This window comes from Notothenia coriiceps, unplaced genomic scaffold, assembly GCF_000735185.1.
Source record: "Notothenia coriiceps isolate Sejong01 unplaced genomic scaffold, NC01 NC01_scaffold00026375, whole genome shotgun sequence".
Lineage (NCBI taxonomy): Eukaryota > Metazoa > Chordata > Actinopteri > Perciformes > Nototheniidae > Notothenia > Notothenia coriiceps.
The window spans coordinates 140,451-156,470 of NW_011359076.1; the positions used below are offsets into that span (position 1 = coordinate 140,451).

General features: G+C 41.7%; 2 protein-coding genes and 1 long non-coding RNA gene across 4 annotated transcripts; 2 read left to right on the forward strand and 1 right to left on the reverse strand.

Moving 5' to 3' along the window:
- The first annotated feature begins 2,933 nt into the window (after nucleotides 1-2,933).
- Nucleotides 2,934-9,619, forward strand: LOC104956796 (fibroblast growth factor 10-like). Of its 2 annotated transcripts, XM_010784338.1 has the most exons (5): nucleotides 2,934-3,051; nucleotides 3,149-3,203; nucleotides 3,512-4,215; nucleotides 8,952-9,055; nucleotides 9,402-9,619. In XM_010784338.1, the coding sequence occupies exons 3-5, from the start codon at nucleotides 3,765-3,767 to the stop codon at nucleotides 9,591-9,593; spliced, it is 747 nt and encodes a 248-aa protein (XP_010782640.1). In that variant the 5' UTR covers nucleotides 2,934-3,051; nucleotides 3,149-3,203; nucleotides 3,512-3,764; the 3' UTR covers nucleotides 9,594-9,619. The 2 variants fall into 2 exon arrangements, with proteins under 2 accessions (XP_010782640.1, XP_010782639.1); XM_010784337.1 differs by having other exon boundaries at nucleotides 2,934-3,203.
- A 1,160-nt stretch (nucleotides 9,620-10,779) lies between these two features.
- LOC104956795 (uncharacterized) lies at nucleotides 10,780-14,131 on the reverse strand. The gene is made up of 3 exons (XR_799601.1): nucleotides 13,048-14,131; nucleotides 11,348-11,447; nucleotides 10,780-10,861 (listed from the first exon to the last, which is right to left on the reverse strand). It is a non-coding gene; the product is annotated as an uncharacterized lncRNA (long non-coding RNA).
- Nucleotides 12,264-15,512, forward strand: paip1 (poly(A) binding protein interacting protein 1). Its single transcript, XM_010784335.1, has 5 exons — nucleotides 12,264-12,646; nucleotides 14,146-14,297; nucleotides 14,567-14,764; nucleotides 14,946-15,058; nucleotides 15,345-15,512. The coding sequence occupies exons 1-5, from the start codon at nucleotides 12,445-12,447 to the stop codon at nucleotides 15,487-15,489; spliced, it is 810 nt and encodes a 269-aa protein (XP_010782637.1). The 5' UTR covers nucleotides 12,264-12,444; the 3' UTR covers nucleotides 15,490-15,512.
- Nucleotides 15,513-16,020: the final 508 nt, after the last annotated feature.

Sequence of the window (16,020 nt, forward strand, 5' to 3'; positions counted from 1 at the left end):
AGAGCACCAGACTTCAGATAATGGTTAACAGTCCAGCCCTCAACAGCTCTATGTTAATTATGGAGTGTCATCATATGCCGTTTCCATGGAAACGCATCCCTCTTCATAAAAGACGATGTCGCTATAACTCCTATGAAAATGTTCAAAAAGTGCTCAAACTTCACATGTGTGCTAAGTCCAGCCGTGAAGACATCTAAGGCACAGTTTTGAGAGATTTCTTCTTGAGAGATTTCTCATTGTGTTGCCATGGCCCAAAACTTCACAGGTTTGGTAACGATGCAGCCATCAACGCATCTAAACGTATTATGGGATGTCATCAAATGCCGTTGGCGACAGATCATTCGCCATTAAGTTAGTTCAAACGTTTGCAGTTCAAATATTCTTCTGCTTTTCCAAGCCTTTTTACTTTCTTTTCTTCTCTTATTACACATTCAAGCCCCCAGTGTTCATGTATCATTTCAATCTAAATTATTCACTTTCTTCTTACACATTACATTTCAGCAGCTTAACGTCAGCTTTTCAGCATAAAGCATTCCCACTAGCAATTTCTTCAGGAATTGCATTCTCTAGTTTCAAATGCAATCCTGATGCATTAAACTGAGATATTTTACAGTATCTTACCTATCATACTTCTAATAGAAAGAATAGATCGTCGGGCCATGATTGTCCAGTGAACCGTACACAAGTAGAATGATAAATCACAGACAAGCTATTTAATTTAGTACTTTTCCCAAAAATATTTTCCAACAAACATATTTGCATATTTCCAGGCCACACAACTTTGATATAATAAATTGATTTCTTTCAAGATATTGTCACTTACATTTCTTACAGCCTTACAGTGAAAGTAATTAAACCTCGCCAAGGTTTTTAAAGAAGAGAATATAATACAATGAATGCACAAAATTAACCAATCTAAACTGAGTATTTGGAATTTGTGTCTATTTGTGCTCATTTTAAATTCAAACATTTAAATGAGCTGATTATTTTCTCTTTTTTTCTATTCCACACAATGCAAGACAGGAAATGTATGTAATAACATGTTGGATAGCCTAATGTTTTGCATGACACAAATAAAAAAAGTAAATTAATAATTCGTTTTCATACAAATGACAAACTTTGATTTATAAAATGAGAAATAACATATTTTACTTTAACTACAACATGATAAACAACATTTGTGTTCGAGGAGCTCGGGACCTAAGATTAGCATTGCCATAAGTACACTGTAGCTGTGCACATAATAATAAAACCTTTGAATCTTGAAAAGAATATAAACCTTCATTAGAGATACATATACTTAAATCAACATTTAGATACAATCATTAATTGTAATAACAACATTTAGGTAAAGTAGAAGCAATTGTAAGCAATGAAAATAAATCTAGAACAACTTAATCTATTAATAATCAATAAGAATGATGGCTGCTCCTCCCAGCTCTGTTTCCTCTGCACTGATTCAGGTTATCACATTGGGAAGGACACCACAAAGGAAACCATGATAAGATAGCTTTGTTTGTTTCCCAGATAAAGCCATGCCAAGACTGCTGTTCTGGCCATAGATCGTTGACAGACATTAAAGCAGGCGCTAAAAACTGGGACTTAGGGGAAGGAAAGCGAGGAAGAGGACAGACCCGGACATTAAAGACACAAAGATCAGGGAGGACAGATAAGACTGCCAGCACAAGTTTAGTTTATCATAGCAGATGGTTAGAAATGTCACCACATTACATGACATGACATGTTACTTGTTAAAAGATTTTATCCAAAGCAACTTACATACTCAATACTGTGGACAATGCCCACAGGAGCAATTTGGGATGAAGTGTCTTGCCCAGGGACACAACGACATGTTGACTGCAGTGGGGTTCAAACCTGTGACCCCCTGATCTCAACACCAAGGCTCTACCCACTGTGCCACACGCCTCCCCACATGGCACTTGATCATTGTTGACATCTTAATAAGACTTGAATTGTCTCTCTGGTGTTGCAACACTCTTTGCATAATGTGAAGTGTTTATTCAGTGTGCTTCGTGAGAACAGTGACCGTCCCTAATGTTTTGCACATTCACTCCACATATTGTGCATTGTTGTCTAGTCCGCCATGATATTGTCCATCCTGTGCCTGCCTTGCCTTGAGGAGCAAATGATGCATGGTTCGTTTAAGAGAGTCTCATTGGCCGAGGGCCACTCAGACACCTGAGTCCCAAAGGAAGGCGGAGGTCTGCTGAGTGAAACTAGAGAGCTTCATTGCATTACAGCGACGCAAGACAGATAACACACTACGATAAAGTGCCTTGAGGGAAAGAGAGAGGAGAGGAGATGGCCGTGATAAGACCAGCTTCCAGACTGGAACCGGCCATAGTAACTTAATATGATTTTTATCTGAAGAGATAGAGCAGGATGACCACTTGTTAGGATTATCACATCTTAATGAGTAATAAGTGGGTCTACATTTTGTATTCATTCACACTCCATCTTACACAAGATAACAACAAAAAAACACGAGTCCTATTTTTTGCAACCATACAGAAAACAGAACAGCCCTTTGATTATTCAATAAAGCCATCACCAGTACAATCTTTAGCCTTCGGGACAGATCCAATACTACCAGACGGCTTCTTCCTGCCCTGCTGCATCTACTCAGATAAACCCTGCTATCACCTCTCACACACTCTCATAAGTCAGATCAGCTTGTATGTAGGCATACACACACACACACACACACACACACACACACACACACACACACACACACACACACACACACACACACACACACACACACACACACACATGTTCCCATATGTGTGAGGGGAAGTTGAGTAAAGGAGGGAGGGATCAAATAACTAACAGAGTCACACAGCTACACACAACACAACACAGTCATTTTCTGTGATCAGCCTCCAGGTGAGGAGATCACACCAGGAATCCTTGTATCAAGAAACCCAACGAAGAGGAGGCAAATCACTCTGAATCAACCCCTAGAGCGAGAGGAAGACCTCCCCAGACCGTTACCTCGATGCTTCATGAAGGTGGAGTCATTTGGGGGTAAATAGATGAGGAGAGAACACAGATGGATTATCTCACATGCGCCCGGATTGACCAGCGTTCCCCTCAAGTCTTGATTCCTGCTTTTTCTCCTCAGACTGAAATCTGAAAATCCTTTTCTGCACATGTGGAGTGAAACAGCTATTGGACAGGTATATTGCCTTTTTCTTTCATTGTACTGGAATTAAGGATTTTTTTTCACATGGCAATCTTTCTGACTGGATATCAGTGAACTTGATATCTTTTTATTTACTGTTTTTTTTTTATTTAGAAAGTGCCTGGAAATAAAAGGGTCACACGAGCAGCCGAGTAGTCAACGTTTACAAACAATTTAGAGCGATTAGAAAACGTAGGGGAAGTGGAAAAACAGGTTCAGTAATGGAATAAACTCAAAAAGTAATCGGTGTGTTGTTTTTGTCGTACTCTTTGTTCATTCAGACTGTTTTATTTTCCAAAACAGACTTTCTGATCTTCAGCCTAAAACTTTATCGGTGGAGAAGAGGACTCACATTGACTTGTCGAAAACTATCAAAAATAATTGAGAGGGAAAGAATCTTATCCAGGTGCTAAATAATTGGGACTCTGCAGGGGGACCACCTCGCCGCGTCTGGACTGTGGAGGGCTCCCCTCCCTGCCCTCCCAGCCTTTTCTCGCCCCCAGCAGCATGTCCCAGGCTCTGAGGCTGCCTGTAGTCCTCCACACAGCACACTACCATGATCAGATGGGCTGCTGGAGGGAGTAAGGCTGCCTCTGCCTCGTCCTGCTCCAGGGCTGGGTTAGGGGCTCACGCTGGGACCAGACTGAGCTCCCCATCCACACTGCTTTCCTCCCTGTCTTTGCCTCTTCTGGTTGCCCTGGTGTTTTTTTCCTTCTCCCTACCGGGGGCAGCTTGCCATCAGCCCCGCAGAGACAGACTAAGGCTCGCCAACCCTCGAACTCTCAGGGTCCCACTGAACATTTCTGAGACTGAGGTTTTGTCTAGGCCCAGGGCCACTGGGGGCCCCCTGGGTCGGACTGGGGGGCCACAAGGCAGGCATGTGCGCAGCTACAATCATCTCACAGGGGACATGCGGAGGAGGAAGCTGTTCTCTTTCCAGAAGTTTTTCCTGAGGATCGATAGGGACGGAAAGGTCAATGGAACCAAGAGCAAGGATGACCCCCTCAGTAAGTAATTCCTGGTGATATACATGAGCAAAAGTAGACAGAAAGGAAGGAAACAGACACCAACGATGATCTGAGTCTATGTGGTGGTGGCTGCAAAAGTTAAATGTGAGAAGAAACCAGGCTTGTTTGAGCACACAGTTTTTACAGCCAAACTTTTAATTTATGCAGCCAAAACTTTTGACCTTTTAAGGCATTTGTTTATCACGCACAACAAAGAGCACCTGTGGGACATTTATTGCAATAAGAAACCCTCTTAAATGTTTATTTATTTCTCATTTGAGAAATCAGGTGGTTGTTCTTTATAAGAAGTGCATAAACTGGATATATTACGCTGCGTAAAACATCACATTTATATAAAAGCATGTTTCTTGGATGATATTCTGAGACTGCCAGCCTGCCCGTTGGTTGGTCGTTTGGATGAAGCATTAGTCGTATTTTGTTTTAAACCAGACATCCCACTGGTATCTCTCCTGTCCAAACGTTCAGCACAATGATGGTAGCTCTCAGATGGCTTAAAAAGGAGCAGGGGCAGATAAGGCAGCCATTATCAGGCTGTCTTCACAGCCCTGGTTAAACAGCACTGATAACAACCACAGAAGAACAGGGATAGGGGTGCGAGGGGGAAGGATATGGTTGTCAGTCTCATCAATGCTTTCAGACTTTTTCTGCCTGTCTGTGTCTCTCTCACTCTCCCACTCAGTTTGCTCGCCAGCCAGACATCGTCCGGCAAATTACATACCCTCCATGACAGATCAGACATTTGTTTAAAGCAGTTTGACATGCTGCACTCAGAGAAACAAGTCTTTAGAGTAATTACACGTTGTATGTTTCGGGATATCAGTCAGTTAAATAGCTTTCTCATTAGTCTTCCAGTGTTCCCACCAAGCTAAGTGTGTGTGCCTATCAGCCAGCAGGCACTCACATGCTTCAGTGGGTGTGTGATCATATAGCAGCGGAGGATGACACATGTGCTCCCTTATTACTGACACACACACTCACACATACAGTATACATCTCTCACATGCTCTTTTTTCCCTCCCTCCCTCTCACACTCTGTCCCCCAACCCAGAGTGTATATGGAAGCTTTTAATGTTCCTCTTGGGAGAGCTAAACCACATATTCAATCAAAGTGACTTAGGGGAAATGGCATGGGGAGGCATAATGTCAGGGGAGATGTTTGTTTTGACAAGGTCATGAAAGAGGCAACTTTATTTACTGACTGTATAACATCGCAATGCCTTTACTGCATTTTTGTTAGTGGTAGAAGTAGAATTTTCTTTTAAGTTGTAAAACTGAAAGGAAGTCTGACTCAGTTATCATAACAGTGGTGTGTGAAATCACCCCAAACTTTATGTATGTTTGGAAGAGGATTTACCACTCTGTCCTCTTTTTTATTGGCCAGCACCTTCTCATTTTTAGGAGTGTGTTGCCATTTCCAAAAGTTAGTTTGAGGTAGTTCAGAGTGAGCATCGAAGGGAGGTGAAAGGGAGCACAGGAGAATCTCTAGAGGTACAAGTTCATGAATGACATGGCTGAACATCATTGTGGCCACATCAAAGCCGCGCGTCTTCAGTATCAATGGTGGTGCCATCAAAAAGATGTGTCCTGGGGGGGTCTGAGGACACTGTGTGTGGATTATGTGCCCTCATATCAGGTTCACACGGTAAAGGATTCTACACAACAGCAGCTTTAGTCTTTACTCTGGCCCCTGGGGCTAGACATGATCCCAGGGCTGACGTCCTTTGTAGACCCTCGATGGTCCCTTGAAGTGATAAAATATCAAGTTTTTTTGCGATGAGTGGAGGATGGCTTACATTTTGCTGAGCCAGAAGTTGCAAGACAAATCACACTACATTGATTTTCTGCAATAGATTCATTTATAGATTTACCATGCTTTTCCTAGAGGTGTACGAGATGTGGAGGCTTTGGTTTTTGGTGCTGTCTGTGGCCCTGCGAGGACCCGGCTCACTGTCTGTTAAAGAGCCAGTATCCAGCCTCCCACAGATTTATGGGGATGCCAGCGCAAAACTGTCCCACATGGCTTTCAAACCCGCTGAGCGCCTGTGCTGAGGTTACAGAGAGGCAGAGAGAAAGGGAGGGAGATTATGTTAAAGTCAGCTAAGTAGGTATCTGCATGGCCTAAGTATGTGATTAAAATATGAGTGATTCACAGCTGAGTTCTCCTGAATGTACGACGACTAGCGGCTCTGAGTGAAATATTGCTTAATAAGACTAAAGGCAAAGTTTGGCGGTAAAACATTTTGGTAATTATCCGAGGCTGTGACGGTGTGAGAGGGTGAGCCTGTCAGGGTTTGTGTGTTTGTTTGTGTGTGTGTGTGTGTGTGTGTGTGTGTGTGTGTGTGTGTGTGTGTGTGTGTGTGTGTGTGTGTGTGTGTGTGTGTGTGTATTTCTGTCCCGCCATCATTTGTGATTCTGTGCTTTAGGGGCCACGTGTGCAAGATGCTTCTGGACATGGTTCAAAACGTGTGTGTGTGTTATATGCGAACGTGTGCTTAAGTGTTTGTGCATTCATGTCCTTTAATCAAAGCAGTTGCCTTTGGCGTGGGGAAAAAAACAGATGGTGCTCTTATTGAGGTATGAGAAGAGAAATGTATAGCTTTTCTCAGATACATTCTCAGATACATTCTGTGTGGTCTGTATCAAGTGTTATTACTGTGTATCCTGATTTACGCCTTGTTCCACTTCATTTATCCTCATGGGAATGGCAGAAACCCTTTTTTATTTATTTAAAAATAACAGCAAAGCTGGGGTGAGGAGGAATAACAATTCAGATGCAAAGCACATGGTTTCTGGCATCCGACTGTGGAAAAACCACCTTTAATTCTCACTGGCATTGTGTGCCTCCATTCCAAGACCAACGCACCATTTACTGTTGTAACTCCAAACAGAAATAAGCCACACAGAAAAGCAACCAGCATGCAAAAGAAAAACTGCTGTCTCCCCAAATAAACAGCTGAACCTGCACGGCTGGCTGACTTACGGCTACATTTTTCACGTGCGGTTTGTAAAATGTACCACGTAAAAAGCATTGTTGTCACATTTGAGGCTTAATGTAGTAATCTGGAGTAGGCTGTTTTGGTGGTGGTGTTTCCCCATACTTGCAGCCATGAACTCATTACTCTCCACTCGTGGGCCGAGTTTAGCACCAAGCAGAGAACAGTGAATGGAGATTGTGCAGTTACACAGCCAGGTTAGATTTGCAAGTGCACATTCACCTGCTACAATATCATCTCTGTGTATGTGTGTGTCAGTACGTAGATACGTGTGTGCGCCTGTGTGTGTGTATGCGACCTGTCTCCCCTCTGCCTCCGGTGGCGGTCTTTGATCAGTGATCATTACAGACTTACTAATCCTCACTCCACCCCCAGTCTCACTGTCATGGCTCCTCTGTCCTCCTCTGTTCTCCTTGCTTTCATCCCTCCCATGTTTACAGAGCAGCCAGAGACTGCCATAGATTGTCTTACATCCTCACTCCGTACCCGACACCCGATCCCATACAGAAACCAGCTCCTCTCAGATCTTCAATGGCCGTTGTGATACAGTCCCCACCACCGCCTTGCCGCTTCAGACCTCACTGCCCCGAGGTGCCACTGTTTGAACTAGAAACTGATACAGTCAAGACCTCATAAACAGGAGGGAAGCTGCTCTATTCAACAAAAAAGAAAAAAGAGATTGATCTTTGGGGGCACACCTGCATCGTCCACTGTCCCCTCATGTACCAGGCTGGCAGCCTTAGAGGCCCCCAACCACCGGAGAGTGGGCCTGACAGTGGGGCGGGCTACCACACAAACAGTCATCAGACAGAGGAGGGGTTGCTGATCTGATCAAAGGTTGTCGTTGACTGGAGTTCACACCCCACGCTGAAGCGTGTGTGTGTGCGCACACATGTGTGCTTATCTGGCTAAAATAACGACAGCTCACAGGAAGTGGGGAAAGGAAGTCAGGGAGGGAGGCATGAAATCAAACATGCCATGGGAACAGGGGAGGTTAATGTGCACACACACACACACACACACACACACACACACACACACACACACACACACACACACACAGGATAAGACGAGACAAGTAGGTTCTGTGGTCAAAGGACACGTTAGGAAGTTATATCTCTCTGACCTCTGATACTTAGACCACACAAATAACCACAGCTGTCTGGGGCAAAAGCATGCCCTTGTTAACTGGGGTATAAATTAGCCCCTCTAATAGCCTATGAGAACCCTGAATTGCTTGCACCGGGACTTGGAAAAACCAAACAGAACATAAACAACCTGAGAATCTCTGCGGTATCCACCTATTAATTTTCAAACTAAATGGCTTGCGCAGCTGGAATCTGTTACAGGTTGTAAAGTGCCTTTATAATATCAACAAAACGATAAATCTTGCTTAAGGACTTAGGCAGAATTCCCACACTGTGTGTTCCTAAATGTCCTAGAATGAGCGTGCAATATTTTGTTATCCGTTCGTTACTCTCACCCTCTCCGAGTTCTGTAAAACGTTATGGATTTATTTATACAATTCTGTAAACTCATCTACCTCAACTACGAGTCAAAAACACGTTTTTTTTTTCTTTGTTTTCTTTTTGTCTACGTGATTTTTTTTTAAAGTGTTTTGATCTCAGCAGTTGAGTTACATGCACAAATGACATCAAGCTGCTATGCTCACTGTGAATGTTGACATACATTGATATAACTGTATTTTTTGCTGAACCCTAGGCATTCTGGAAATCACATCGGTGGACGTGGGAGTGGTGGCCATCAAAGGGCTGAACAGCAACTACTATCTGGCTATCAGCAGGAAGGGAGAGCTGTACGGAGCGGTTAGTATCCGGGTCAGGGGTCAATCTGAATGCTCCAGAGAAAGAGAGATAGTCTGTCCTTATCAAAGGAGTTCTTATCTTTACTTTTCTAACTGCTGGGTCAACTCTAAAAACAACCAGGCCGTGCGCACACGTTAACCTCTAACTATGCAATTTTAGAAGAGCACACTAACTTCTACTCAAGCTCACAAAGCAAAACATGCAATATGGATTAAGGAGGAGTAGTAAATAAACACGGTACCATGAGCAACCACAATGGATTTGCACAAGAAAATGATGTGTGTTTTGCCTTAACCTCACATGCCTGGGTTAAAACATTGAAACATGATACCTACTGTTTTTACAGAGAGAGTTCGGTGTCGACTGCACCCTGAAGGAGCGCATTGAGGAGAATGGCTACAACACGTACGCATCAGCTGAGTGGAGGAACAAGAAGCGGCAGATGTTTGTGGGTCTGAATGTCCACGGGAAGCCGCTGAGAGGGAAGAAAACCCGCAGGAAGAACACGGCCACCCACTTCCTTCCAATTATGGTGTGAACTGGAGGGATCAACAGGGGGAGGAGGATAAGCAGCACTGGACAGAGAGGTTTTCAATAATAAAAAAGCTGTAAAATAAAGACACTGAGAAATCTCATATTGGAAACAAGGCACTAACACTGTTACACAAAAAAATATGGTATCTGCTCCTGACTTTTACTGAAATCACGTACTTTATTTAGTGGGAAAGGATGATATTTGTGTTTTCTGTGGCACCGGATGCAATATTTATCCTTCTTTTCTGTGCCAAACTGTTGCAACTGGAGTATGTGTGTAATGCAGACAACACAGGGGATACTGTCCCAGCTAATACTGCGGTAGATGCAGAAGATGTTATTTATAATCCACATTTTACATCGAGAACCCAGATAATCTGCAAGATAAAAGGAGAGATGAGACTAGACAAGATGAGGGAAATGATTGGTCAGTTCATCACCACAGCATGAATAATAGAGGATGCAACACATTTAAAGCAAATGTTTGATACTTAACCACTGTGTTTTGACTGTAATGTAATGATTTATTTATTTTTGTGAAATATTTAACTGGAGGGGAATACTTACAAGGCAAGCATTCCTTTGCATTCTTTACTTTTTATAGGAACTCTTTTATGTGAAATTAAAATAAAAAAATCTCCTCTGCAATGTAGTTGTCTGACTTCCTCAATACACGGAAATTGATTTTACTAAAGTGGAACAGCAAGAAGTGATAAACCCTGGTGAACTTTCAGGTCACAGTTAGTCTATTCTTATCTGAGGGCCAAAAGGCAACTGTAATGCCTCGCCAGATTTTCCATGTGGCAACCATTGCACTAATGATTATTTCCCAAGCAAAAAGGAAACATATAGACCAATGACAACAAAATGGGAGGGAGGTTCCTTCTGTGGTATTGCCTGTAGATGCTGACATAATATCTTAGTATTACCCAATTATTACAGATCTGCCACAAAAAATCTAAAATATCAAACTAGCTCTGTCATGTTGGACAGCATCACTTCTGCCAATATGTTTACTGCAGGGCCTTGAAAGTGTGTGGAGGCAGAAAGAGAGATATGACCTGTGTCTGACCACCCATTTCCCTTAGTAATCATCTACAAACACACTAATCAATGACAGCTGCCTTGATGCCAGATCAAAAGATCACGGGGAGAACATTAACACCACAGGCTTCCGGGCCTCATGTTCTCTTATCCCGCCTCTCTGAACATCCATCTCAGCAACGGCACGAGAAGACGAAGAGAGTAGATTTAGACAGGAAGTTGAGAGACCTGTGGCAAGAGACATTTATCCAAGTTGGCCTGTGAGTGGGGCTCCAAAGCAACAAAAGCAATGTGAATCATATTAATAGTACAGGAAACAGTTTATTTAGGCTATAGTATATTGTCCTTTCATTGCCCAAGGAATCACCGCGACAAATGATTAATGCCAAGGAATGCTGCAATGGAATCCACCATGACAGTCAGGGCCAATGGCAACATATGGAATAGTATTTCATGACAATCTCTGCACCATACAGAGTCGAATGCATTTTCTCTGCTTATGAAAGCGATTTTGTAATGTGGTGTTGTTGTTGCTGAGGCCAAGACATTGGCATTGGGGGATAAACAACAACAATAGCAAATAAGGGGCAGTAATCGTTTTATCGAAGTGGATTTCCTTATTCTGGCACGGGAATTCTCTGTGGCATAATGTGATCCAGCTTTGGGAAACAAGTGGAAAATGGCTGGAGGCTCAAACAACTAATGAATACTTACACTGAGAGCTCTGGTGCAACACATGTTTGTAGTGGGCAGCTACTGAGAGAGCTCAGGGAGGGAGGCTTTCTGGAGGGGCTGCACAGGTCCAGAATCGCCTCTGTGGTGCATAAATGTGAGTCAGATATATCAGTTAGTTCCACAAAATTGTACAACAGTGCTTTTGCAGATATAATAAATCAATACTACGTCATTTGACATATTCAACCACTCATACACTTTAACAGGTCCATCATCCAGATAACCTAAAACCCAAAAATGGGGCAGTAGAAAAACGCAGACGTTCTAGGCATACAGGACTTTATAGGTCACATAGAGTTTTAGAAGCAAAACCATCCAAGCAACTGTAACTAAAGTCAATACAAGTTCATTTTGACCAAGACATTTTCCACATTTAGTCAAAAAAAATTTGTGTTATTTAGTCGAATTTCGACTTGTGACATTAGTAATTCAAAAATTCAGGCCACAGCAGCATATTTTGAATGATGGTCAGGCACCAAGTCGGTTAAAAAATGATGCATGTATTCCTATTTAGTTAATCTTAAAGAAGCACTATGAGTTATATATAAATGTGTATGTTTAATTTTGTGCAGCTTTCTTGCCTTTGTTGTTTAGCTGTAGTCATAACTTTGTGTAGGTACAATGACAGCTTACAATTGGAGTCAAATACCTTATTTTTAAATGTTGTATTCTCATATTTATTTTAATGTGTGAACATTTCCTATAAAGTAACATTATGTATATTTAGTGGTTGACTGTTTGGATGTTATGGAGTTAAAAATCTGAATTATTTTACCATTAGTACCATTCCTTAATTTCAGCGAGATGCACGATTTATGGCTGAGCTTTGCCCTCCACGCCACCAGAGGGAGACACTTTAATTTTCACGGATAATCAGCAACGGGGAGTTTGTTGTTAAAGGAAGTGGCCAACAAAAAGTTGTGATACTAGCCGATTTAGTGAAAGGCATCATGAAAGAGAGATAGGTCGTGTTTTATGGTCTTAAAACACAAACAATTGATGCTACGCACCACAAAAACAAGTTAACTGCTGATCTTGATCTTTCTGATGCCGCTTTGAGAGACATACGAGCAACCATGAACGAAGATTGTTTTAACCGAGCACCCGGAGCAGAGAGGTCCCGACATTTTCCCGCGGACCCCGGGCTTGTGGGGTCCACCGGCAATGGAGACCCCAAAGCCCCGCTTTTCAACCAAAGGGAGCCGTTGAGACAGCCGCGAACATCCCCGCCTTATTCTGAAAACAGCACAAGCGCGGCCGACGCCATGGTTGCTGGAGGTATGGGGCTGTCAACGAGCTAACAACGGCAATAACTGAGCTAATTAAGCTAGCTACTTTCACATTCGATTCCTTGTAAACGACCCCCTCTGACATTATTACAAGTGAAGGCCAAAGACTGTTTTTACGTAAAATGAATAGTAGCCACAACATAACCTTAGGTTAATAGTTATACTGACAAGCGTTAAGGGTTAATATCCTCGTGTTACCTGGTTAAATCTGCTGTTGAAATTAATGATAGTTAGCTAGCTGCTAAATACCATTAATGTTAGCTCGCTTTAGCATGTTGCTGTTGCGACATGCACCTGTTGGATTGTGTTTGTAACGCTCCGTCTAAAAAAAGCTCCCACTCAGATATTGCATGGTTCTTTAGTTACGTACCACATTTACAACTGTCTTACCTAGATATAACGTTTTGGAGCAATCTTTCGTTATAGCCACGTTATAACGTTTGTCTACGCAGAGCAAAGTGGCAAAAATAGTTCCCTTTTCTGCTCCCTTTAATCTGATCAAGCAGCTGGCGCTAAGGAGTAGGGAATTAAAGTGCCAGTGAAATAGTTCACGGTTTAGAATGTATCACTAAAGCTTTATTATCTGTGTCAGATGTGCAACTGTATCAGAATGAGTCTAATGTGTGGACTTTTCACAGCACTATTGTGTGTTTCTGTATGGTCAACACACCACGTGATTACAAAGGCTAAAGCAATATATATAATGTTGAAAAATATCACAAAATGAAAGTTAGCATCAACTAGTATTGGTGGGAATTGTACTGATATTATCTGCCTCGAAAATAAATATCACAGCAGATTCTGGTATTATTTCCTGGGATAACAGCAAACCAATCCACAGATAGCTCCACTAGGTTGATGTGTACTGTACTCTAGCCGCACCTATAGTATGACCCTAAACAATAAGCATGGGAACAGAGAGCTGAGATCAGCACATATGCATAATTTGCAATCCTGCATGAAACTCTAAGTACTCACAGCAGCACTTTTGTAAGTGAAACATAGTATAGTGTGCAGTACTATGTCTTTGCACTCAATATAAGTTACTCAATCAATGTTTTGTACTTTTTAAGCACAGGTATTTCTTTCTGTTAACTGTGTATTGGCTGTTTTTACACCCTGTTGTCTTTTTTTCTTTTCATTCTGTTGTGCACAAAACATGTTGTGCCCATATCTTGAACCCGATGAAGCTTGTTCCTCTGTGCCATAGACTTTAATTGCAGTCGTATTCAAATGTACTAATTGGTGAGATTTGCTAAAAACAAACTGCGGTGTTCAGCTTGGATGTTTTTAGAAAATAAATCAAAATGAAATATTCTAATTAAGGACCTACTGAAAGATCAACATTGTTTAATTATTGTTAAACATTGTTCAACACTATAGACTATTGCCAGCTTGTTCTTTAAAGAAAAGAGAGACAATCCACCCATGTTGGATGAGTAGTTAAAGATGTAACTAAGACTGAGAATATCTTTCTTCCATTTTTAGATTTTAAAAGACCGAGCAAACACCAACCAAGTGCAAATGCCAACAGTGCGTCTGCCTCCAGAGGTTTTAATGAAGCAGATTCTTTGGTCCAGTCGTCAAAGCTTTCAGCGAGTGCCCCAGAGTTTTTCCCTTCTGGAATGAACTCCTGTGAAGTAAGAGTAACGCTATTATGCCTTTATTCTGATGTTATAACTTCCTTTTTTTTAATGTGTTTTGAAACATTTTTCTCTTTACTGCTGTTGTAATTGGAGACAGGAACTGTGTCAGTAACACATCTATCATTGCTTTTGTAAAGAGTTAAAGTTTATCTTAGATTTCTTCTTTTTAAACTTATACTTCTAAATGTATGTTTGCAGCAGCACAAGAACGTGTTCTGGGTTTTTCAATAGTTGTTCATGTTCTTTTTGTGATTTTTGTATAGGACCCCTCTTTTTCTGATGACAGCACAAGCTATTATGAGGAACAAACCTTGGCTGAGACGGTGACAGACTTCCTGGCCCACCTGAGCTCCTCACCAGGCTCCTTTGAGTCTGACGTTGAACAGATAACGGCGATGCTCAATTCCTGGGTCACTACTGAGGAGCTGCTGAATGAGCTGGTGGAGCTGATTTACACACAGGTTAGAGACACACCATCACTTCTCATGTTGCTGTGTGTATGAATAGTAAACAATATGATTTTAAACCAAACCTGTCTTAACAAAGCATGCACATCGAAATATATATATATATTTATGTTTATGTTTCTGGTGAACCACACAATGGTATAAGACAATGTATTAACTCTTCCTTTCATTGCAGTCTACTGCCATTCCGAACTTCTCGTACACGGGCGCCCGGCTCTGTAACTACCTGTCTCATCATCTCACCGTCAGCCCTCCAAGTGGCAACTTTCGTCAGCTGCTCCTAAAAAGGTCATTTGTTTATATTTGACTGGATTTAATGTAGGTCGATATCGGGGTAGATGAAATCTTATGACCAAAGTCCCTTTATTTTTCATGAAATGCAAATATTTTGATAATTGGATTGTTGAAAAGGGTAAAATAAGTATGAAATATTAGTTTCACAGCAGTAGTAGAGAGTAGGAATATGTTTTACATTACTCTCAGTTATTCAGTGAGAATAAGGCCAGGAAGCATTGGACCTGTCATTGTTCATTCAAAGTGATGTTTCAAAGCTATAATGCGTCGTCTGCCCTAGGTGTCGGACAGAGTATGAACAGAGGGATGGAGCTGTACAAGGAGACAAAGAGACTCAGAAGAAGTTCCACTCCTATGTGCTCTTCCTGGGAGAGCTCTATCTCAGCCTCGAGGTCAGACATTGTCTTCGAAGCCACATTACATAAGCATTCCTTAAGTCGTCAGCTTTTATTTAATCGATTTGTTGAAATGTACACAATGCAATATTCTATTCCTTTTAGCCTTTTAATTTAGCTTCACTCAATGGCAGTTTGTGAACTTGTTGCAGTCCCACATGCTGCCCCAGTGGCACTAGAGGAAACATTTGGTGGATGAACTACACTGAACAAAAATATAAATGCAACACTTTTGTTTTTTCCTATTTTTCATGAGATGAACTCAAAGATCTAAAACATTTTCTATATACACAAAATAACAATTTCTCTCAAATATTGTTCACAAATCTGAAAAAATCTGTGATAGTGAGCACTTCTCCTTTGCCGAGATAATCCATCCCACCTCACAGGTGTGGCATATCAAGATGCTGATTAGACAGTAGTGGTGCACGATAATTATCGGGCCGATATTAGGAATTATGACGTCATCCCGATAAACCCGATTAAAGTATTAATAGCCCCGTTAATATACAATATATTTTTTGGGTAAATAAAAGAAAAAAATAGTGTGTGTGTGTGTGT